At 30.4% G+C, this 23,708-nt stretch overlaps 5 protein-coding genes and 1 long non-coding RNA gene across 14 annotated transcripts; 3 read left to right on the top strand and 3 right to left on the bottom strand.

Annotated features, from left to right (window-relative positions):
• The first annotated feature begins 286 nt into the window (after positions 1-286).
• On the top strand, positions 287-7,688 carry LOC124423971. 5 transcript variants are annotated; one of them, XM_046962382.1, is made up of 8 exons: positions 287-501; positions 640-900; positions 975-1,231; positions 1,347-2,426; positions 2,500-2,781; positions 2,855-3,697; positions 3,779-4,018; positions 4,700-7,688. In XM_046962382.1, exons 1-8 carry the CDS (start codon positions 492-494, stop codon positions 5,114-5,116), a joined length of 3,390 nt encoding a protein of 1,129 aa, XP_046818338.1. In that variant the 5' UTR covers positions 287-491; the 3' UTR covers positions 5,117-7,688. The 5 variants fall into 5 exon arrangements, with proteins under 5 accessions (XP_046818338.1, XP_046818337.1, XP_046818341.1 ...); XM_046962381.1 differs by having other exon boundaries at positions 972-1,231; XM_046962385.1 differs by lacking the exon at positions 4,700-7,688 and adding an exon at positions 4,416-4,472 and having other exon boundaries at positions 972-1,231.
• A 209-nt stretch (positions 7,689-7,897) lies between these two features.
• Positions 7,898-17,368, bottom strand: LOC124423972 (protein spire). Of its 2 annotated transcripts, XM_046962387.1 has the most exons (15): positions 17,227-17,368; positions 16,666-16,978; positions 16,499-16,530; positions 16,277-16,400; positions 15,947-16,107; positions 15,613-15,834; positions 15,335-15,364; positions 14,729-14,986; positions 14,464-14,611; positions 11,903-12,033; positions 11,571-11,811; positions 11,002-11,312; positions 10,630-10,878; positions 10,250-10,545; positions 7,898-10,139 (listed from the first exon to the last, which is right to left on the bottom strand). In XM_046962387.1, exons 2-15 carry the CDS (start codon positions 16,970-16,972, stop codon positions 9,896-9,898), a joined length of 2,754 nt encoding a protein of 917 aa, XP_046818343.1. In that variant the 5' UTR covers positions 16,973-16,978; positions 17,227-17,368; the 3' UTR covers positions 7,898-9,895. The 2 variants fall into 2 exon arrangements, with proteins under 2 accessions (XP_046818343.1, XP_046818344.1); XM_046962388.1 differs by lacking the exon at positions 15,335-15,364.
• LOC124423976 lies at positions 11,199-11,566 on the top strand. Its single transcript, XR_006942212.1, has 2 exons — positions 11,199-11,326; positions 11,419-11,566. It is a non-coding gene; the product is annotated as an uncharacterized LOC124423976 (long non-coding RNA).
• LOC124423975 lies at positions 12,404-12,883 on the bottom strand. The gene is made up of 2 exons (XM_046962395.1): positions 12,556-12,883; positions 12,404-12,426 (listed from the first exon to the last, which is right to left on the bottom strand). The coding sequence occupies exons 1-2, from the start codon at positions 12,881-12,883 to the stop codon at positions 12,419-12,421; spliced, it is 336 nt and encodes a 111-aa protein (XP_046818351.1). The 3' UTR covers positions 12,404-12,418.
• On the top strand, positions 13,614-20,716 carry LOC124423974 (nicotinamidase). 4 transcript variants are annotated; one of them, XM_046962391.1, is made up of 7 exons: positions 13,614-13,745; positions 17,989-18,088; positions 18,169-18,409; positions 18,487-18,927; positions 19,403-19,612; positions 19,683-19,927; positions 20,015-20,716. In XM_046962391.1, the coding sequence occupies exons 2-7, from the start codon at positions 18,006-18,008 to the stop codon at positions 20,580-20,582; spliced, it is 1,788 nt and encodes a 595-aa protein (XP_046818347.1). In that variant the 5' UTR covers positions 13,614-13,745; positions 17,989-18,005; the 3' UTR covers positions 20,583-20,716. The 4 variants fall into 4 exon arrangements, with proteins under 4 accessions (XP_046818347.1, XP_046818348.1, XP_046818346.1 ...); XM_046962392.1 differs by having other exon boundaries at positions 13,629-13,745; positions 17,992-18,088; XM_046962390.1 differs by lacking the exon at positions 13,614-13,745 and having other exon boundaries at positions 17,953-18,088.
• Positions 20,717-20,740: 24 nt separating this feature from the next.
• Positions 20,741-23,624, bottom strand: LOC124423973 (ATP-dependent RNA helicase abstrakt). The gene is made up of 10 exons (XM_046962389.1): positions 23,366-23,624; positions 23,013-23,283; positions 22,591-22,936; positions 22,358-22,491; positions 22,116-22,272; positions 21,892-22,054; positions 21,510-21,810; positions 21,283-21,432; positions 21,010-21,192; positions 20,741-20,933 (listed from the first exon to the last, which is right to left on the bottom strand). Exons 1-10 carry the CDS (start codon positions 23,399-23,401, stop codon positions 20,797-20,799), a joined length of 1,878 nt encoding a protein of 625 aa, XP_046818345.1. The 5' UTR covers positions 23,402-23,624; the 3' UTR covers positions 20,741-20,796.
• Positions 23,625-23,708: the final 84 nt, after the last annotated feature.

Genomic DNA, 23,708 nt, shown 5'->3' with positions numbered 1-23,708 from the left:
TATTGTTATGTGGTATGTTGTTAATAATTTCAAATATATAACAAAGCTAATGATTTTGACAAATTGTATTTCTTTCAAAAAAAAAAAAATAATAAAAAAAAGATTAAAAAAAATTAAAAAAAACTAACATCCCAAATATTTCAGGATATTTATCTGCAAAGAATATTTTTAAAAAACATTTTTTAATGACTCCAGCGTATTATATATTATCATTTATTTATTTCGATGTTTGTCGCCAGAGGACAGCTCATTCGTGTGAGCTCGCGAATAGCGCTCTTATGGTATAAATATACAAATACAATATGGCCGAAAGAAGAGGAAGTTTGCGAATCTTAACGAATGACATTTTATTAAAAATTTAAAAAAATTTTTTTAAATTTGAATGTTCGGTCGGTACCGTGTGTTTACTATCCTTGATGAACGATGGATTGCGGGATATATTAAAAATTAGTCCGTTGTTCTGCAGTCACATTGAACGATTATGTTACTGAATGATTGTTGGTGAGAGATGTTATGTTTATTTCTTTAATACGAGAAGGCGTTTGTAAGGTTTGTTCTTACAAAATATAGTCAAAAAATTTAATCAATACAATTGCATATCATCAAGCTATGTATTCTTCAACACTGTCAAATGGATAGGTGCTGTCATGGACACTGATGTTGAACTGTCTAAAGAAGGATGTGAATCTGGTCCAGGTTGTTCCGGTTATTCTAGCATGGTGCACAGTAAGAAAGTTATCAAACATGCATTGCGGCAACAGGCCAAGAGACGTAGGAAAAATACCACCATAGCAGCAGGAAATTCTCGTACTTTGCCAAGAATCGTTGTTAAGCCACTGCCACCACCTCCACCAAATGAACCACCACCTCAGGTCAACAATGTACAACACATCAATACAGGTATCTATAACTTATTTTGTTTGATATTCCTAATTGCTCATAGATGTTGATTTTTTTTATATATCTGATAGTAGTTGAAGAACCTGCTGCAACAATGAGGGAAGTTTTGGCTAGTTTGCCAGGATTTAGTTTAAAATCAGGACGAAGACGTTCAACAAAAAGATTGTCTGCAACTGCACAATTAGAAGCTGGTTTAGTAGATCTTGAATCACCAGCAAGCATTCTAGCAAGTACAAGTTTACGTGCTCTTTTAAACAGGCACACGTTCCAAGGCCTTCCCCCTTTATATCAGAGAAAGCTCGCACAGCTTTTACCTGCCGTTGACAGACAGGTTGGTACTTTGAAATAAAGGATAATTACTGAGCTCTTTGATATTTATTAATAATACTTATTTCGTTTTTTTATTAAATATTTATTAATTGATCCAATATGTTATATACATTTAGGATGCAGCAACTTCTGGATTAAATAATGAGTTTTTTGCTCGAGCTTGTTTAGAATGGCGTAAACGATTAGCAGAAGGAGAATTTACTCCAGAAAATCAACAGCGATTAAAGATGGAAGCAGAGCGTGACAAAAATAAATTAGACCCTTGGAAAGTAAAACATTTTGAACCCATTTGGGGTGAGAAACGTGAACCTAAACTAAGATCGGGTCTTCATTGCATTAATGAATCACGATCTAGTGGTGCAGTTACACGTTCAAGCCTAAGGTTACGTTTAGAAAACAATATTGATACAATTACATCAGAAAATACTCATTGTCCTATTGTATTGTCAGAAGATAAAATTGAGGAAGATAGTTGTAAAATTGACATTAATACAAATAACACAGAAGATATAAATGATGCACAGGAAGAGCATGCAAATCTTTTATCAACTGAATATAATGAATCTATACACACTGACTCTGTAGAAATAGCAGTAAGCACACAATTATGTCAGGAAAGGATAGATGATGCTATTCATGTTAATGATGTTACAGAAGAAACACCAAAAAATAATGAGATAGAAAATCAAATTTGTCAGGAAAAGAATGTAGATACGTATATGGAAGAAGAGTTACAGGAAAATCCTAAGGAAGTGGAAGATGTCAAAGATCACCTTCTTGAAGTTGCAGAAGAAAATACAGGACCTTTATTAAAGGATAATTCATCATCAAAATCTAATGAACAGTCAGAACATGTACCTTTAGAAGAACCAAGTTCACAATTATCCAAAGAATGTATATCTGAAGCTTCAGTGGATCAAATATCTCAAATATCAAAAGAGCAAATTACCCAAATTTCTGATGATCAAATTTATCAAATAACAGATTGTGAAACTAGTACTGCACTTGGAAATTCACCAACACATTCTCAAGTTAGAACAAGTGATATTGTGATGGATGAGTCAAATTTGATGGTTAATAATACACAATCAGAGTCAGGACCAGTCTCACATGAAAATTCAGCAGATGGTGAGTCACAAATTCCTGAGGGAATGGAAATTGATAGTGAAACTTTACAACGTATACACGAGCTAGAGGTAAGAAGTAAGTGTGAAATATTCCTTAAATGTTCTCTTCTTCTATACGATAATATATATGTATAATATTTAGGTACGAGGGGAAATGCGAGAAGCTTATGAAGAAATTTCAGGATGTCCAGAAGAAATTATGTATCCTATTTTAGAGAGTATGGAAATGGAATCAAATAATACTGAAGAAACAGAAGCTCAGGTGGTATCCGCACAAGTAGAAGATGTTAGAGGGCCGCAAGACGTAACTGGCGGAAATGAAGATGAAGCTTTGAGAGAAGCAAATAATTATGTTTGTTCAGAAATGTTAGAATGTAGCTGGACAGTAGATCCTGCTGTTAATACCATCAATAATAATAATAGGGTATGTAAATAAAAATGTATGATATAGAATTCTTTTTCCTTATGGTATTTTATCTTTTTTGATTGTTATATAGACACAAGAAGAACTTCAAGTTCCCTGGCCTTTGGTAGCTGCTGCTTTAGACGGTTCAGTTGCTGCTAATATCACAGTGACTACACAAGATGAATGTGGTGAAACACCTGCTACAACTGAATCAACAAATGCTGCACAACAATTCATAAACTCAGATGCTACTGTTGAATCTGTTAACTGTATTCAACTTCCCGTTGTTCAAGGAACTCCTTTTCAATCTGAAAATTTAGCAATTGGTAATCCAGGAACAAGTTGCATAATGAAGAACCTCCAATCACAGAATCCACCAATTATTGCCTTTCCACAATTGCAGTCTATTAGATTTGTACAAACCAGTTTTCATTCAGAGCAAAATACAACACCAGTATTGAATAATGCTACTGCAATTTCGACTCAGTTACAAAATCAGCCAAACTCAACTCCGCAGGTTAACATTATGAGAGCACAGGAAGAAATTGTACAATTGAACACACAAAATAATATTCTGCATAATAATATCCGTGATAATGTGACACAAAATCAAATTCAAAATACAGTACCAGTTGGAATTGGAGTGCAAACACAGAATAGAGCACAAAATACTATTATGGTTCAACATCAAGCAACAACACCTACACAATCACGTCAAATTGTCGCCACTTTACATCAACAGCAGCAACAACCACAACAGTATCATAATACAGCTGTGTCAGTTTCTTCAAGAACATCTCGTTCTAATAATCAAGGAAATCAAAGAGGTTCTAGGAATAGTAATAAAGAACAGGGGGGAGGAAGATCCAGGGGTACAACTAAGGAGCCACCAGGAGCTGTTAATTTGGAACGCAGCTATCAAATTTGTCAAGCGGTAATGCCAATATCCTGATCTTTGTTTAAATGTATTATACGTATATGATAAATAATATTACCATTCATGATATCATTTTAGGTAATACAAAGTTCACCAAATAGAGATCAACTTAAAGCCCATCTTAAACCACCACCTAGTTTGTTAGCAAGAGGTGATGGAGCGTTTACAACTAGTAAGTCTGGCGGGCGAACAATCACAACACTTAAAACTCAGAAAACACAACAATCAATGCAACACAATAAGCAAGGACAAAATAAACCTCAAGCAGTCATGCTTAGGCATGTGTTTGCTACAGCACGCCAAGCAACATCTACAGAGGTATGTTCTAATATTTTATTTTATTTTAATAAGTTTAACATTTATATATGTATTTTTTGGGATTTTATGTGTAATATTTTGAATACAGATTTTGCTATCCATAAATTACCAATTGATAATGGCTTAATATTTGAACGTAGAATAAAATAATCAAACATTAAATGTGATCAAATAGTAAAGAATTAAAATAGGAAATATACATTGTATAATTGTATTGCACAATGTGTACAAGCAATGATATTCTATGTATTTATATGTATGTCGATATTTCTTTGATTCATAATGCTGCTTTTTCTTTTCATTTTTGATATTGTATATTTCTGTACTTGATGCATTTGCATAGATTAGAAACTCAAGTCTGGTCAGTATACTATTTTATATTTTTCTCTGTGTACAGTGCTAATCTTGCGTGTGGCTTGATACGATCTCTGTATCATACAGGTACTTGACAGACAAATCTTTATCCTAGTTCTGAGTTTCTAATAGATAGTTGAAAAAGTATAGTGATATACACATCGAAAAGGTAGCAAATTCCAAAAAAATATTATAGATCTATAAATTTCGTTATTGTTGTAAGAAATAATAACAAGACTTTTGAGTGTAAATAATTCAATGATATATATAATAAAGTGATAATATAATGTTATTCCATAGCTAATTGCATAATCGGGATATTATTAGGTTACAGAAAGCAATACAGTAGCGCAGTTAGGATCTACAGCTACCAGTGCACTTGGACAATACATTCTTGTGCAAAGGACAGGTGTTGGAGATGGTGCACCAAGAGCGTCATCTGCACCACCATTACCTCCACAAATTGCAGGAATGGGTGTTGGAGTACATTTAGTTAGAGGTAGACCAGCCAGTGCAGGAGAAGGCTCACATCAAGCAGTTACGCTAAAGGCACGAGGTACCGATGGCAGAGGAGCAGGCGGAGCTGAACCTGGAGCACCTGGTATGATTATGGGTGGAGATCCGCCACCACCTTGCGATTGCAATATGCGAGGTGCTATGGTAATCTGTCGACAATGCGGTGCCTTTTGCCACGACGATTGCATTGGACCACAGCGTATCTGCGCTACTTGTCTTATACGTTAATTGTCACCTATTAATTGTTTATATATAATGGTAATTAACACTAGGGAGAAAGTGTTGAATATCAAACAAAAATGTCGAACAGTATTTGCAGCCATGTATGTGAACGTTATATTATGATTTATTCAATTGTGACATTGTCACCTCCTTGGACAATTTTTCAAAGTATTATATGTGGTTCTAGAAAATAGACAAAAAGAAACTAATGCTACAAAAGAAACTGATAGTTTATCATCAGCACTTTAATATTAATACTATTCTACGTGACAAGGGTATCAAGGATATAGTTTAAAAGAAATGAAATTTGTTTAGTTATTATATTAATCTCTGACATTCATATTGAATTGATCATTCATTTTATTTTTGTTATTTAAAACAACTTTATATACGTATATATAATATAGAATATTGACCCAGTATATTTTACATTATGAGATAATTTACTATTTTACGATAATTTGTATATTATGTTTTGTACAGACAAAGTTTTTTATACTCTCTTATATATACGCTATTTTATTCTTTCTCTATCTCTTTTTTTTTTTGTTTAAATCTTTTAATGCGTGGAACAATAATGTATCTATTATATTATGCTTTATGTCTTATATTTTCATCACTGGAATTTTTTTCTGTGATGACATAATTCGATTTTATTAAATTTCACGTTTATCTTATCGGTACAATATCATTATTTAACTGTATAAAATTTCATTACATATTATATTATATTTAAACATTATCGCAATATAATTATCTCTCATAACAATATTTAGTATTTTAATACAATAATACCATAAACGTGATTATTCCAGAAATTGTTAGTATTTATAAATATAAATTTCAACTGTATCCTTGCAACTCAAATTTGCAGTAAGAAGTAAATCTCTTACAGTCCGACTCTAATACCGTCTTCCACTCAATATTACATTCTGTAATATGCATCGCGCGCTATTTATTTATTAATGCAAATTTAAATTCATTCTCATTGTGTAGGAAATATCCCTGTACATGGTGGTCATAAGACTATATAATGATCTCTTATAATGACTTTCTTAAGTCCCCCAAGGAGACTGTTAAAGTATGACACTTTAGAACAGAATTTAAAATGTCATTTGCATAATATTAATTATGGTATTATTTAAATACGTGCAAGATAGGCCATGGTGTACAGGAATGCTATTTACTATATAGTATATTAGAGCTACAATCAATTAAACAGTGAAGAATCAATTTAGCTGTTATATCTTATTTTGTTATAGATAATCTCTAAAACATCTCTCTAAGTCCGTTATTCATTTTTCATTAGTACCGTGCAACTTGAGAAGAAATCAATTATTTCAATTGACATTACATTTTGTATATAGTCAACATTATAATTATTCATTTTTATATATTTGTTCATTGCTCATTTGTTATTTTATTATGTCATTGATACGACTTCAATCGTGTACGATTGTCATTGCGAAATATAGGGACTTTGCTTCACGCGTAATATTGATTTTTTTTTCATGTTATATTTTATTCATCGATATTAGTAATTATATAATTAAATTTCAGTAGAATAATCGATGTATTTGTCGCTCAAATGTAAATAAAATCATATTCGTTTATCGTGTGTGAATTAGTTTAATACGCAGATTGTACATGGCTTAATTATATGTACAATTCTTCTCGTAATGAATTTGCACATAGAGCGTTTTACAGAAGAGTTAAGGTATGCAAGGTAAAGTAGCCCTATAACAATAATTATTCACTCCAATTATTCAAATGACAGTCATGATTTTTATCAATTTCTGGTGAAGTATTTGAATTGTGAAAGTATATCAGAAAGTATACTTGACATTCTTCTGCAAATGCCTGCTAAAAATTAAAGTCTGTAATAGCTATTATATAAGTAAATTAAAAAAAAAACATATATATATATATACATGCACACATACATATGTATGCGTGTGTTGAAGTACATTGTTGCAATATTGTATAAGGGAAAAAAAACTACAAATATACATGTATCTATCCAACTGTGTTGACCAAAACTAAAGTACTTAAAATATAAAGGAATTTAAGATAGTGGTCAGTAAATATCTTCAATTTAATGCAGCAGAACTGATTATCATAATCTTAATAGATGCATAGAGACTGAAATACAAAATTAGGGCTACTCAAATTCTTTGTCTGTTTTTAAAATACAAAAATTTCATATAATAGTAGAAGTTGACAGAGACTATCTTTACTTCTTTAAATAAAAATCTCTATTATTTCATATCACATACATATACATATATCGATATGTCTAACAAAATGTAAATTATGATTATTTTAATTTTTTTCTGATATAAAATGAATTGTTTATTCTTCCAGCACATGTATCTCTATATTATTAGTTTTTTTTCCATGTATCTGACTTGGGTTTTACTTAATAAGTATGGTAGACTCATACATATATGTAGTGGTCTACTGCAGATTTATTTGTGCGGAAATTGCACATTAAACAATTTACAGAAAATTATATATTGATTAACCCCCTCTCCATAAAAATAAATAAATCCATTTTTAATAAACAGTATTCATTATATATAGCTGTGTACTGTTTGATTATTATATATTAATAAATTTATTTTTTTTCTGTAATATTATTTCTACAATTATATTTTAAAATATTTTACAATTCTAACGCAATTTAAATTCAACTGTAATAATTTTTGTACATTAGACTATTCCATATCACAACTTGCAGCAATTATCAGATCATGTTTGTACTTCCTATTTTTGTGATAGTTTTAATTGTATTTAGATAAACGTTCACTTTATTATATTTGAACATTTCATAGACATGACTACAATGCAAACCACATGAATGTATTTTTACATTTAATAATCTTTCATCCATTCTCTTTTCCTCTAGTAATGTATTTAAAATTATAACTATATTAAAAAAAAAAAAAATTATTTTTAAATATTTCTTATAAATATATGCTGCAGATTATAAATAAATTTTACTAAAAATAATATTATCATTGAATAAATAATAATACTGTACAATAAATTCATATCAACTATTATCAATTAATAGTAGGCACAATATATAAATATATGCAATTATAGAAGAATGTTTAACTTCATAGTGTACATTCTGATTTAATTAATTTACAAGAACAAATCAGTACAAAACAGTATAAATAAAACTAAATTCAATTTATATATTATGTAAGCACATATAAAAAATTTAACTTAAATTAAATCAATTATTGTGCATAAGACTGCAAAAATAAAAAATCGTAATACTTTTTAGGCTTACTGATTTGATCGATTTCTTGATCGATCAAAAAAATTAATATTGCACATATATTACATATAATTATCTCTTTTAATGTCAACAAATTATTATTATTGTAGAGTAATGTGGTACGATAAAGTTTAACTTCTCGCGCAAAATTTGTTTAAACTTCGTACAAATCTAATATTATTTTGCATTGCACATTTAAATAAAATATAACTTTAATTCATAGTAATTTAATCACAGTGCAACCTTTATGATATATAAAAAATAATAAAAATATATAATATTATAATAATAAAAATATATATTTATTATTTTTTATATATCATAAAAAGATATTTAGGCTGCAATATACATTTTACATTGTATTCGCAATATTATGAAGTAAAGATATTATAATTTAAATGAAATACAAGTTCTGTACTAGCATCATAACTTAAATCTCTAATAACATTTCAGGTACTGAAATAAAAAAAAAAGAAAATAAATTATTATATAGAAACATAAATAGGAAATTAGCTTTGTAAGTAAACGAAGCGGCATTCTATAATAGATATTTTTTAAATTGCATGCATTAACAATTTACTTATGCTCAAGCGTTAATATATATTTATATACTATACCAAATATTACTGTGTATTCTGATTTATTAGATTCATTTGCTGAACTTTAATAATATTGATGCATTGATAACTCTTATAATATATTTTCTTTTCTATACAATATACGACTTTTAGTTTCCTAATAACGTAGATGTTTAGTTTAATTTACGTAGCAGGGCAGAAAGTACTACATTCTTATTTAAAGAATATAATAAATATATTAGGAGGAAGATCTTTTTGCCAGCAATAGAAAATGCTTTGCAAATATTTTGATCATGTTATATTTTATATCTTTTTATATATTTTCTAAAAGTATAATTATATAACTAAATTATATTTTCCAAAATAGTAGACTTGAAATTTAATGCGACTATTGCAAAAATAAATATATCAGTAAACGTTGTATATAAGGACTATGAATGTAAGAAAAGATTGCTAATTCAAATATAATAAATTGTCCTTTTCAATGTCCCCAATGAGGGTATGTGCATTATGTTATATGAGTGGTTGTTCCTTATAAAATGTAATATAACTGCGCTTAGCACAAGCTGAAACAAATATATCAAAATAATGTTATTCATATAATTGAACTTATTTAATAACACATCTTAAGATTTATATACATCTCCTGCTTTATTCTTTGATCATGCCAAAGATGTAATCACAGATTTTAAACTGTGCTTAGTTACCACTTGGAATGTATCTGTGGAAGATCAATAGTGATATTGTACAAGAAAAAGGATCTATAATCTACAGGTTATTTCTTACATTATCTTATATTGATTTTTTGTTCTTTAAAGATTATCTTCCATCTCTAGAACTGCAGGGTTGTCTATTTTTTTCCTTTTTTTTTTAACTGAGCTTTGTAATATTTTTGGATTTTAGCTCAGTAAAAAGATTTTAAACATATGCAGGTGAGAGACTCAAAGTAAGACGAGAGATAACATTGTTGCGTATCGTAGCTCGAGTTGTCCTCGAACTTTTAATAATTTGTATCACCATGATGCGACAGTCGTGACAGACAACCATAGCAACACCTCGTAATCGTTCTGCCGCCAATCGTTGTTCGGAACTTGGACTAGCAAATGTTGAAAATGCTTTTGTAGCTGTGGTAGTTGCTGGACTACCACTTCCTTTATAATTTCTATAAATATATCATCATTATATATTGAAGACTTATCAAAAAAAATAAAGTAAAAGTATACGATAGATATACGTGAAAAATAAAAATGATATATAACTGAGAAATTATACCTTTTTTCCGTAGCACAAGTGTCAATGTCTCGCCGAGAATTAGATGAAGGAATCGAAGTTGGCGTTACAGCCGAAAGGGGTGTAGTCGCAGGAGTAGAGGAAGGTGTTATACTTCGCAATGCAGAATCTTTACGTCTAGAAGCTGGTGAAGCTGGCGCTGAACCAACTGCTCCTGTACCTCTTAACCAAGAATTTTTTCCACTTGTATCTGGTTCAGAAGATGACGGCGATAACAATAAACCAGGAGACAATAATACCACCGGAACATGAGCAAAATGTTCGGTTGGAATCCGCATCTACAATTATTATTAACAATGATCAAAGTTTAAGAGATATACCCTTTTAAATAAGAAACATATTTTGAGAGATATATTACTAACTTTAGAGTAACATTTCACGCAGACTGTTCTTTCGCAAAGTCGACAACGCTGACCCCATGGCCCTAATAAACCAAATCTTGTTTTCAGACACAAGAAACAAACACGTCTTTTCTCTACGTCTTCTTTCACTTGACCCTCGACAGGCAATGATTCCAATTCGGCCTTAGTCAATACGCTACGAATATGTACGATTTCTTCTAGCGTTAATGAAAGTCTTTCATCAAAAAACATATCACCTAAGGTAGGTTTCTAAAAAAAGAAAAAAAAAAAGAAAGAAAAAAAGAAAAAAGATAGAGAAAAAACCAATAATTATCGTTCAAACAATATCAAAATGTTAAAATTTGTTTCTATCATTTTTTATAATTTTTTTACCTGAGTATTATCTTCTTGCCAATCAACGTTCCGATCCTCGATATTATCTTTGCCTTCAACAACCGTATTCGATCTCCGGGGCTGCCTCGCTCTAGGCTGAGGACTAAGATTTGGACTTGGACTGAGACTAATATATGGACTAGTGCCTTGGCTCAAAGTAGATCCTGTTACGCTTGCGTGTTGCCGGCTTTGAGGTCTTGAATGAGGAAGAGATGTTGTTCCAGTAAAAGATGTAAGAGCTATATTACGCCTAGCTGCGTGTTTTCTTGCCGAAGCCCTTCTAGATGGGCATTGAGTCGCAAGATCGTATGCTGTAAATTAAGAGGTAACATCATGATTATTTATAATATTTCAATATTTTTGTATTGATTTTTATTATATATATATATATTTCATTATTTATTTTAATGTGTTTAGAACCAAAACACTTAAGTTCAAGGGACAATATAACAAAGGTCAATTAAATATTCTTTCATGCATTAAAGGTTAAAGTGTAAAGTTATAGACACATTGAATTAATATAAAAAAAAAATTTGTCTTGAAAATAAATTATATACGCATATCATTACATTCCAGTTGAGTATCGCAGAAACGATGATACTCGTTTCTTGTAAGTCGAAGACCACCAGTTTTTTTCCAAGGATTCGCTGAATCCGCATCGTCGTCGTCTCTTTCGTAATCATGATCCTTATTATCGTTTGGAATATCACGATTTTCAAATGGGTAATCATAGGCCTCGTCTTCTTCCTCGAATCTTGCTACGTTCAGTTCATCATTATAATCCTCATCGTCTTCATCTTCCGCATCTAACTACAAATAGGGTAAAAATATTTTTTTATTATATAAATTAAATTGAATTTCAAATAAGTTTAATGGAGCAAGCAGTCGAATGGCACTACACCTTTAAATCGAAATCAACGGGGATCACTTTTCTAGTCCGTCTGGTATTTAAACCGTCGGAATCTCTACGAGCAGGCTTTGGTATGGTCGGTGACCCATTTTCTTTCACATTATTACTGTCGGATGACTGTTCTGTAAATTTAATTTTTCAATCTTAAGTTACTCCTTAATGCAATTAAAGTATGAAGCATCAGAAGTACAGGTCTTAATGAAATATGATTGATATGACACACATTATGTGTATCGTCGTATTTTATTCATTTATATATAAACTTTATTGAATTGTGCCAATGAACAAAATCTCCTAATTTCATAAATACATAAATGCGATGAATATGTAATTACACAAATGGAAAAGTATATCTACGAATAAGAAATATGATGAGGATGGTCGAGCGACCTCTCTAGCAAGATAAATAAAAATAAAAATGATGTGAGATGATTCATGAGAAATATACATTGAAATAATTTTTATTTTGTAGATATAGTTTAGCATTTTGCACTGGAAAATCACCGATCAAACGTCTGGAAAAAAAAATATTTATATTTATAAAAATATCTTGAGAAGTAGGATAACGAAATAATTATTTTTAAATGTACACACAGAATATCTTACGTCGACGATTCTACTAATGCGATGGATGTGATGATTACCTGCCGTAATTCGTCTTCTACGCGACTTACGATTCCTATTTCCTGGCACGCGATTCTCAAATTTTCCAATCCTTTGCCGTGGTTGTGGTACCGGAACAAGACCAGGAGTACTCCGATTAGTTTTTGTCGTGTTCGTCGTCGTGGTGGTGGTAGTTTGATCATCAGACTGCAACCATTGAGCCGCAACATCCTGAGCAGGTTCTTGTTCCTGTTCCGGTTGAATCGGTGGCACTTCACCTAACACTATCCTACGTGATTCGCCACCCACAGCGAGTAACATCACTCTCTCTCTAGTCCTTTCTCTCTTGGATATATCGCTTATTATCATTTAGATGAAGAATAATCGAAAATTCAATGCGATTTACCGTATGGAATCTTCTTAAATCACTGATTTTAAATAGACGGTATTAAACGCGATTATTTTAATACCTTATAAGAGAAATCTTCATAGAAAATTAAAAAAAGAAAAAAAGAAAGAAAAATCTTTTCAAATCATATTGTCTTTATCATATTTTTCTAACTTCATATTTCTCTTGCATAGATATCGTCATGCATCGAAATTAACGTTTGTCTCGTTTCACACGCGTATTTTTTTTTCACGTATCTATTAGTGAATACTAAAAAAGAAGAAAGAAAAAAAAAAGAAAGAAAGAAAGAAAACGAAATAATTGGAATTGTTCCCTCGACAGAGGGGAACGAAATGTTTAAAGGCACGTGCTCTCGTTGTTATACGGATATCTTCGACGACGTGCTTGACCTATTCCGAAAGTCTAGAGTTCGTATGGACTTTTTCACGAGCGAACGAATTCTCCCCTTTAGAATCGAAGAAGTGGAAGAGCGAAAACTAAAGGAACTTAAGAATGAATAGAAACTTAATAATGAGACTCGTCGAAAGCGAGCGAAAGTAAAAAGGGTGATGATAGAATGTTTGTTGGGTAAGCGTTGATCGAGATCTCGCGTTACTACTCCGATCGCAACTCGGAGAATGTTTCAGCCGCCACCGTCGCCTCCGCATCTCTTTCTCTTTCTCTCCACTAGTGGTGCACACGCTTTAAGTTGTTATTGATCGTCGACGGAGTCTCTCCCTTTTTACAGTCAGTCAGCTAGCTAACCATCTAGTCAGCTAGCCAGCCAACAGCGCCACAAATCATGATTCATTCAGAGCAATTCTGATGCGAGTGGACCCACAGGTGAGCAAAAATACGATGCGGATGCACTCTACCATTTCTATTGCATTTTAAACAGTACCCATGGGTATATTTTATATATATATATATACGATATCGTATATACGTAGATCTATCGATCGAGATCGATCCTTAGTAATAGAATATAAACCTTAGAGAGAAATATATGCAACGTTGATCTACTATCCTTTTCTTTTGATTACATTCAATTTTAAAGTAACCGCCTAAGCATTTTCATAATCGTGCATGCATGTAGACGTTCACATTAAAATTGCGCGCGTTGATCGCTGCGCACGATCCACATTAATTTGTTTTTTTTTTCTTTTTTCTTGTATACATATACGCACGTATACTCTGAACTTGCGAAAGCAAACGCCACACGTATATACCGCACGTTCCGTCATCACAAATTGAGCATTAACGCGCATACGTGACCTCATAACAGAGATGCATGTATCTGCAGTACATTCCATATTTTGCTTTCGTTTAATCAATTTTTTTTTAATCATTTTTTTTTGCAACTGTTTATACAATGATACAATACTTAATGTAAGTTTATTATAGGATACATGATAGAAAAGGGCAGAGAGTACATCTCGATGACATTTATTATCGTGCATTGGGTTAACGACGTCGAATGTTAATGAATGTCACGCAGGAGTTTTACAACATTAAAAGCGAAATGGTGGTGTCGAATAAATAATAATATATTTAGACTCACCATTCGATCGTGCCCTTTCTTCAACCGTAGGAACTTGCCATCTGTCTCGTGACGATCGTAAAGGCTTCGGGGGTTTTTTTATACTCTCCATCAGCAATTCTCGAAGAGTGCATTCCTTCCGTAAGGGAGGTAATTGTCTCTCGGATGCCTTTTAATATTTAAAACATCGAGTATTATCATTAAAATGAATACATATGTATCCGATCATTGTTTTTCTTGCAACGGTTTCAATATTGTCTTTTAATCAATTAAAACCCCCCGTTACCTTTTTCAAAGGCGGCCGACTCCGAATAAATTCAAGGATAATAGCGTGAACGTCCTTCTTTGAATAGGGTGTTGGCGATGGTGTCTTTTTCAGACGATACCTTCGTTCCCGTATATCATCCATTAAAATTTCATAAGGTGTTAATTCGAACTCCGCACCTCGTCTCTGCCCCTGTCCTCGTGATTGTAAATTGGCTTCTACTTTTTTCAATTTAACTCCTTTCCTTAACTCGCTGATAACTTGAACCCAAAATCTTGCCTGTGAATATATTGTATACATAATTTAACGATATTTTATACATGATGATTTACATGAATGCGTCGCACCAACAACACAACACGTAATGGAACGTGTGCATTCGTGTGCATTTATGTGTGAAAATATAACGCGTATTGCCTTGAAAAATGTATACACAATGACGTTCATATTACAGCTTCAAAATTATAGCAGTTGTTTAGGTGGTATGTTTTAGATAGTTCATATATATGTCTATATGTATTATGCATACATATATCTAATCATGCGGCATGCACCAAACTATCTTTTTATGATTATGACAAGTATTATCAGTTTACATTGTACACACAATTATCAATAATGACGTACTTGTATAGCTCTCCAAATCCTAATGTCAGTCTATAAGAGCAGACACACAAATCAATAGATGTTAAAAATCTTATCACTGAAAACAAAAAACACTGGCATACATCGATGCAACTATATTTTTTCCTTTTTTTTTTTTATTTTTATTTTTATTTTTATTTTTTTTTTTTATTTTTTTTTTTTCTTTTTTTTTATGCCACTTGAACAGAAAACATAGGATAAATTAAATTTGACAAAGAATTAAAAAAAATATATTTTATATCTTTGTTTATACAACTTACCCAGTCATTGAAACCTAATGTATCTAACTCGTGTAACGATGTTGATCCATGTTTTGCATTATCTACAGTAAGTGATGTTTTTTCGCTCTCGTGAAGCCTGTTTGTTGCAACTTTTTTTAAAAATTGAGATAATTCCAATGCTTCTGCTACATATGCCCGTATAACAGCACGATAATGCATCTCTGCTACTTCGGTTGTAGTCTCCATATGTATGGTACATAACTATAAATTAATTAAACAAATTTATATAATTTGTACAGATACAATAATCATGATATAAGTATATAAATATATATATATATTTTTTTTAAATAAACAAATATATCAGATTTACATTCAAAACATGTTTTAAAGAACACGTAGATGAATTTCCTTCATAAGAGGAATCAGTTTCTTCCATAACGAATTCGTCTATATCCATTTCTCCAGAATCTCTCTCAATACCTTCATCATCTGTTTCTTGTAAACGTTCTGTATCTGTCTCAGTTTTAGAATCTGTTAACAATAATTCATTCATAAATAAAAGATTATATAAGTCGTAGATTTTATAAGAAATAGTTTGTTGTAATATGTTCTATTAGATTTTCTCTTTTATATTATTCGAAATTTCTCTTTTATATTATTCGATTATAATGTATGTATATAAAATATAAACTACTTCAACCTTGATCTGAATTTGTCATTAGTGTAACAAGCTTTTCCAAAGCAGGAGGTAAAGTTCTCTCTTCTCCTTTTTTAGAGCCAAAATCAAGAGCTTTAAAAACTATAGTACCCAGATAATAAACTGCCTATAAAAGAAATATAATTTATATTCATTATTATTTATTATATTTTTAAAAAATAATATAAAATTAATACTTAAACTGATAACATTTTTATCACTTACTTTTTGTTCAGAGACAACTGAACATTTTGTATCTGTAAAAGATAAAAAAAAAGGAAATTAATACTTATTACTTATGGAAATAAATACTTTCTTATTTATAAACAAATTTTTTAAAATCGAACATTTGACGATTAAAAAGATAGAAGAATAAGACAATTACAACATACCTATAAAAACATTGCCATCTTTATGAAGAAATATTTGTGATAATTTTGACAGCTTATAACATTTATTTTTTGGAAGAGAAGATAAGGTTTTAGCAGCTTGATAACATAATGCCCATGCTTGTTCTTCGCCGACAGGACCATTGAAAGATGACAATATATTTTGAAGATTTAATCTGCCTTTTTCATCAAGTTTGCATAAAGATGTTTTGTTTGATTTTTCAGACATTCCAATTTCTGATTTTGCTTCTTCATCTGAAGCCTCACTACTTTCCTCACCAGATATTGAATTTACCTCCATGGTTGTCATATTTGTCTAGAATCATATATAAACAATAATTATTTTAAAATTTATTAAATATATGATTTCATTCTGTCAGAAACTAATTGTTTAGAAAGCAATTAAATTTTCATTTTCATATTTCGTAATTAATATGAATATATTGAAAAAAAAAAAATAATTACTTTCATTTTAACATTACATTTAAATTATTCATACTAAATAATATAATATAATATTCATAACTAAATAATATTTCTGTCATGTATAAATTTTATGCTTACATTTTAACAACTAAATGCAATAATCGAACATCATTGATCGGAATACTTTGTTTATACAGTCGTAATATAAATGCTTTAACCGTACACTTCAATACACGGTCTTTAAATTTGTATGTCCAATATTTTAATATTGCATGAAACAATTATGTACGTACAAAAACTGTAATATTGTATGCGTATCATGCGTAAACACAATCATTACAGAAAAATTGAGTTACTAATAAAATTATTGTGCAATTTATTAGTTGTCAAAGGATTAAATATATTATTAAAAATGGTGAGATACTTTATTACGCTTTTTTTATAAATACTGTACCGCTATCAACTACTATTTGATACGAACTGACTAGAGATATCAAACCTCAAAGCAAAACTGACTAAAAATAGTTGAAACGAAATATGAGGCTAAAAAGTAATAATTGCTTCACTGACGCTCTCTGACGGCCTCATTACGCATTAATATCACATGATATTACTTACAAGCATTAGTTACCAATGAATGAGACAATAATCGTACTGCCTACATATATCAATCCACTGCCCTCTTGTGTCAATTTTACGTAATTTTCTACAATCAAAATAATAACTTAACCTCTTTATTCCTTGTCTTCCTTATATTGCAATTTTGAAAAAAGATATGTGTTAAATATATAATTAGGCAAAAGTCATTTTATTAGAGAAAAAAATAAGTTATTTCATTATTCGGCCAATAATTTGTCAAATATACAATGGATGAGTGTCCGAATATTATTGTTCGTTTAGCAGTAGATAGAGCAGATATGAATTTAATTACAAATGAAAATGTACAACCACGATTTTATACTCCTGGAGAAGAAATTTCGAGTCAACCTAATTTTTTAAGGTAATAAAATAAAATAAAATAATGAATGATATTCGTCGCACATATAACAATATTGGAAAAATTTAATATTATTTTATTAGGGGTCATGGAACTTACGTTGATGATGAAAATACATTAAGAGCTTCAGTTGCTGGGGTTTTAGAAAAAGTTAATAAATTAATATCAGTACGACCATTGAAAGCACGTTATCAGGGTGAAATTGGCGATGTTGTTGTTGGACGCATAACTGAAGTACAACAAAGACGTTGGAAAGTTGATACAAATTCTAAACTTGATTCAGTTCTGTTACTATCTAGTGTAAATTTACCAGGAGGTGAATTGGTAAGAAATGATTATTATTTGAATAAACATTACTTATATATATTACTTGTGTATGTTAAATTTAATAATTCTTACAGAGACGACGATCTGCTGAAGATGAACAAACAATGAGACGTTATTTACAAGAAGGAGATTTAATTTGTGCAGAAGTACAAAGTACTTTTGTAGATGGTTCTCTATCATTACATACAAGAGTTCTAAAGTATGGTAAATTGTCTCAAGGAATAATGTTAAAAGTACCACCTGCTCTAATAAAGAGGAAAAAGATACACTTTCACAATTTAGAGAATGGAGCTAGTTTAATATTGGGAAATAACGGCTATGTATGGATTGGTGCTAATACACAAGAAACAGATAAATCAGAGGGTGGTTTTACGCAGGACTTGTCTAGAGTACCTCAAGATAATCGAGAAGTATGTGCTCGCCTTCGTAATTGCGTTCTAATTTTGGCACAATGTAATATGAAATTATCTGATACATCTATAACATACGCTTATGAAGAATCTATGAAATATAAGGTGAGCGAATTATTGCTACCAGAATCAATAGTTGATATATCGTTGTTAACACATCAAAGACTTGCACAATAATTTAATATAATAATTAACAATAAAAACATATTGAGAAGAAATTTTTTGTTGTAATTTAATTAAATAAAAATGACATGAAATTGTATTTAAATAAAATGTTACTTTTTTACTATATCCTAATTGTTAATATTTATTGGAAACATAATAACTAATTTATATGTTATCATAAAGAGAATATGTGATATTGATGTATGTTTAGTTCAGTCATTTTTGATTATCTTATATGATATGAAGACTGCAATGATCAATAATCTTTTTCCTATATTACTAGTAAAGCAATGTATATATATACAATATTGCAGCATTTGATTAATAACTATACTTCAGCTAAATAGCTCTTTGTAAGGTGTTCACATAGAAATACCCTAAGTATTGATTAAACAAATAACTTGGAAACGAACAGCAAAAGTGGACAAACATGGATGCATGTTTTACTGCCTTTGACAAAGATGAAGATGGATTTCTATCTGTATCAGAATTTAAACTTATATGTAGTGCCTTATTTCGCAATAATCTTGGTAAAGTTTATACACTTGAAGAAGATCAATTGCAAGAAATATATTCAATCTTTGATCTAAATAATGATGGAATGATAGACAGGGAAGAATTTGAAGTGGGTATAAATATATTTGTACATACATGTAAGTAAAAAGTGTTTTATCAATTTATTATTATATATTCAGATATGCTGGAATCTTTGGATTAAAGTTTGCACACGTCCAAAAAGTGCCTTTCTTATTGTGGATGTACAGAATGATTTTATATCAGGTTCTTTAAACATTAAACATTGTGCTGCACAACATGAGGGATTAGAAGTAATTGAACCTATTAATCGTTTATTGGATACAGTAACATTTGATGCTGTATTTTATTCACTTGATTGGCATCCTGTAGATCATGTATCTTTCATTGATAATTTACCTTTCAGGTACCACTTTCTAATAGTTTCTTTATACTTTATTTTATTACAAGTTTTTTGTATATAATTTTATATATATATATATTTTTTTTATAGGGAAATTGATGAAAGCGATGGTATATCTAAAGAAATGGTCCGAGTATATGACAGTGTAACATTTAAAGCATCACCTTCAATAAAGCAAAGGCTCTGGCCCCGTCATTGTGTTCAGGATTCATGGGGTGCTGAACTTCATAAAGATTTAAAAATAGTTAAAAATGCTATAAAAATTTACAAAGGAACTAATTCGGAAGTAGATTCATACTCCGTATTTTGGGATAATAAAAAATTAACAAAGACAACATTAGCTTCACAATTACAAGAGATAGGCACCACAGATATATATATTTGCGGATTAGCATATGACGTATGCGTAGGTGCTACTGCTGTTGATGCAACAACAAATGGTTATCGTACTATTCTTATCGATGATTGTAGTCGTGGAGTTGATTTAGTGGATATTGAGAAAACGAAAGCAAATGTAATAGCTAATAATGGAATTATTGTAAATTCAAGTCAAGTAAAAGCTATGGTTGAAGGAAGAGATAGAAGACCAGAACTCGGATATAAACTTGCTCTGGAAATTAAAAAGAAATTAAGTGCCATAAATGAGGTTGACAAATAGTTTGCTTCTAATATAAAAATAAAATAGAAAGAGAGAGAGAGAGAAAGAAAGAAAGAATATATAAATATATATATATATATAATAATTGTACAGTGAAATGTATAAAGACTTAGTAGGCTATAAATGAAAATCTATTGAAAATTAAAAGTAATATAATATAAAATAATAAAATACTATATTTATTATATACATTATTAAAAGAGAAGTATATATATTAATAATCAGCTGCATTACTGGCTAGATAATCACGGCGGCCAATATTCGATGCTTGTTTATTTTGAATAGCTTCCAGTTTAGGACATTCAGTAATTCTGTGCCCAAGACCACCGCAATAACTGCAACCACGTTCATCTGTAAGATTAAATGATAATATAGGTTTCTATCGAAGTAAATGAATAATTAATAAAATTTGTATAAATTATTTTACCTCCCAAATTAAGATATTTTTCATTTTCAGAACAAAGTTCAAGTAAAAATGGTGGAACTTTCTGTTTTGCTTCCATCAATAAATGTTTAAGATCAAGTAATACAGATTCGTCATTTGCTTTATTAATAAATGTTGTGGCTATTCCAGTTCTGCCTGATCTTCCAGTTCTTCCAATTCTGTGTACTGAAATAATAGATTATTTTCATTGCATGCACACATGTGGAGATAAACAATATTATTTTAAAATTTATCAATAATTGCAAATCAAAGTACCATAATTTTCTACGTCATCTGGCATATCGTAATTTATAACATGTTGTACATCTGCAAAATCAAGACCTTTAGAAGCAACATCCGTTGCTACTAATACATCTTTTCTGCCAGCACGAAACGCTTCAACTGAACGCGATCTCTCTTCTTGATCTGAAAAAAAGAATACAAGTAAAAAACTGTAAAATTCTGATATTTTGATGACAAGTTTTTTATTTAAATTTTATTACCTTTTCCTCCATGTATTGCTACAGCTTCTACTCCTTTTAGAAGTAGATACTCATGAATAGCATCAACATCTTGTTTTTTTTCAGCAAATATAAGTACAGGTGGTGGAGTCTTTTGAAGACATTCTAGAAGGTATACTATCTTAGCCTCTTGTTTTACATATTCTACCTCTTGAATTACATTCATTGAGGCAGCACCTGCACGACCAACATTTATTGTTACAGGTTTTACCAAGGCTGAACGAGCAAAATTTTGAATCTTTTTTGGCATAGTGGCAGAGAATAGTAACGTTTGTCTTTGGCCCTATAATAAAAATATTTTTCATTTTTATTTCATTATATATAATTATAATTCATATTAAAATTAATCATGTGTTAAACATACTCTGAAGAAAGAAAAAATCGTTCTCACGTCCTCTTCAAAACCCATGTCTATCATACGATCTGCTTCATCCATACACAAATATCTACATACACTTAATTTAACCATTTTTTTGTCTAGCATATCCATAAGACGTCCGGGGGTAGCCACCATTATATGTACACCTCTGCAGATATTAAATTATTGTTAATAATTACATGTTAATAATTAAAACAATTGTTACATACTTATTAATGACTTCTAAAGATTCAGATACAGGTACTCCACCAATTGCTAAACAACTACGTATATCGGGACAACCAGCTTGTCTTAAACTATTTGTGTAATGACGAATAATATCGTAAGTTTGTTTTGCTAATTCTCGTGATGGACAAATTATAAGACCTATAAAATAACATAAAATGGTGTTTCTAACAATACATTCTTAATAATATATATTGTAATATTATTTAACTATCTAAATAATTACCATATGGTCCTTCGTTTCTTATAAAGGGCATACCCACTTCTTGTTCTAAGCAAAACATTATAATGGGTAGAACAAAAACCAATGTTTTACCACTTCCAGTAAAAGCTATACCAATCATATCACGACCAGAAAGCCTGTTATAGATTCATTGATTAATTAAATAATAATATTAAAGTTTACCGATAAGATCAAAATCAATAAAAAATATAAAATAAAATAAATGTATTACTGACACAGTAGGTATTCCTTGTACTTGAATCGGAGTAGGTTTAGTGATTCCTTTCTGTTCTAAACCATTCAAGATACCTCTGTGAAATTTCATTTCTTTAAAGCTCTTTAACGGAGGAGGTACATCATCTCCCTCTACTAAAATTCTTAATTTCTTCCTAACTCTTTCATGTCTTGTTTCTCCAAGACTAAGTACTACCTTTGGAGGATGCCAACTAGTCTTTATTGGATCTTCATACTGAATACCTTTTGCCAATTCAGCAACCCCCATTAAAGCTTTATTTTCTGCCACACTTTCCAATATCTTTTCTTCTTCCTTTAATTGTTTTTCCATAGCACTCTCTTTTTTAGCTGCATACATATAACATTAATATTTTATTAATTTTATTTCATGATAAGTTCATACTTGTTTTTAGCTATGAGTTACCTTCTGCCAATTTTTTTAATTCTGTATGTTGATCTAGAAGAGAAATATTAGATTTACGGCCCCAAACTTGACCGTTATCATCGTCAGCATCATCCTTTTCATTTTCGCTGCTACTTTTTCCAATACCACCATTTGCACTTTCTTCTTTCAACTGATTAATTTTACCAAGTTTAATAAGCTGTTGCTTTTTTCGTTCCTTAACAGATACATATGGTACATAATCCTCATCGGTGTCAGAGAAAGTATTTTTCTCTTCTTCTTTCCTGTACCTCTGTACATATTATACAATATATAAATATACTTACATACATGCAATTAATAATGAAATAATCAATATAGTCAAATCTACTTACTTTTTTAGGTCGTTCATCGCTATTAATCTGACTCATAATAATTATTAACAAATCGTATAAACTAATATTAAATTTATAATATTTAAAAAAAAATTACTCTATTACAAAGTGCCTCATTATTTTGTAAACAAAATTGTATTTTATTGATATTTTAAAATATTGTTAAAAATAACTATACAATCTATAACTTAATACAAGTAAACAATATTTGTAAGGTTAAGGCTGTACACTATTTTTTGTTCTAAGTATGACTTCAGCGACAAGTATGGACAAAACATGAACTACGAATATAAACAGGGAACCCTGTCCCCACCATGCGCCTATTGTATCGATGCATAAGCTT

Source organism: Vespa crabro, chromosome 4 (assembly GCF_910589235.1).
Source record: "Vespa crabro chromosome 4, iyVesCrab1.2, whole genome shotgun sequence".
Taxonomy (NCBI): Eukaryota; Metazoa; Arthropoda; class Insecta; order Hymenoptera; family Vespidae; genus Vespa; species Vespa crabro.
This window is presented reverse-complemented; position numbering and strand designations above follow the sequence as displayed.

Bases quoted from the DNA above. Each gene is read 5' to 3' on its own strand.
- LOC124423971 (XM_046962381.1), top strand. The intron at 901-971 runs GTATCTATAACT...TATATCTGATAG, and splicing joins TGTACAACACATCAATACAG to TAGTTGAAGAACCTGCTGCA. The intron at 2,782-2,854 runs GTATGTAAATAA...ATTGTTATATAG, and splicing joins CCATCAATAATAATAATAGG to ACACAAGAAGAACTTCAAGT.
- LOC124423975 (XM_046962395.1), bottom strand. From the start codon at position 12,883: ATGATAATAAGCGATATATCCAAGAGAGAAAGGACTAGAGAGAGAGTG.
- LOC124423972 (XM_046962387.1), bottom strand. From the start codon at position 16,972: ATGACAACCATGGAGGTAAATTCAATATCTGGTGAGGAAAGTAGTGAG. The intron at 15,365-15,612 runs GTAAGTTGTATA...CTGCTCTTATAG, and splicing joins CATTAGGTTTCAATGACTGG to ACTGACATTAGGATTTGGAG. The intron at 14,612-14,728 runs GTAACGGGGGGT...AAATATTAAAAG, and splicing joins GTCGGCCGCCTTTGAAAAAG to GCATCCGAGAGACAATTACC.
- LOC124423974 (XM_046962390.1), top strand. From the start codon at position 17,955: ATGGATGAGTGTCCGAATATTATTGTTCGTTTAGCAGTAGATAGAGCA. The intron at 18,089-18,168 runs GTAATAAAATAA...TTATTTTATTAG, and splicing joins AGTCAACCTAATTTTTTAAG to GGGTCATGGAACTTACGTTG. The intron at 19,928-20,014 runs GTACCACTTTCT...TTTTTTTTATAG, and splicing joins ATTGATAATTTACCTTTCAG to GGAAATTGATGAAAGCGATG.
- LOC124423973 (XM_046962389.1), bottom strand. From the start codon at position 23,401: ATGAGTCAGATTAATAGCGATGAACGACCTAAAAAA. The intron at 22,055-22,115 runs GTATGTAACAAT...TAATATCTGCAG, and splicing joins TCTTTAGAAGTCATTAATAA to AGGTGTACATATAATGGTGG. The intron at 21,193-21,282 runs GTACTTTGATTT...CTATTATTTCAG, and splicing joins AGATGACGTAGAAAATTATG to TACACAGAATTGGAAGAACT.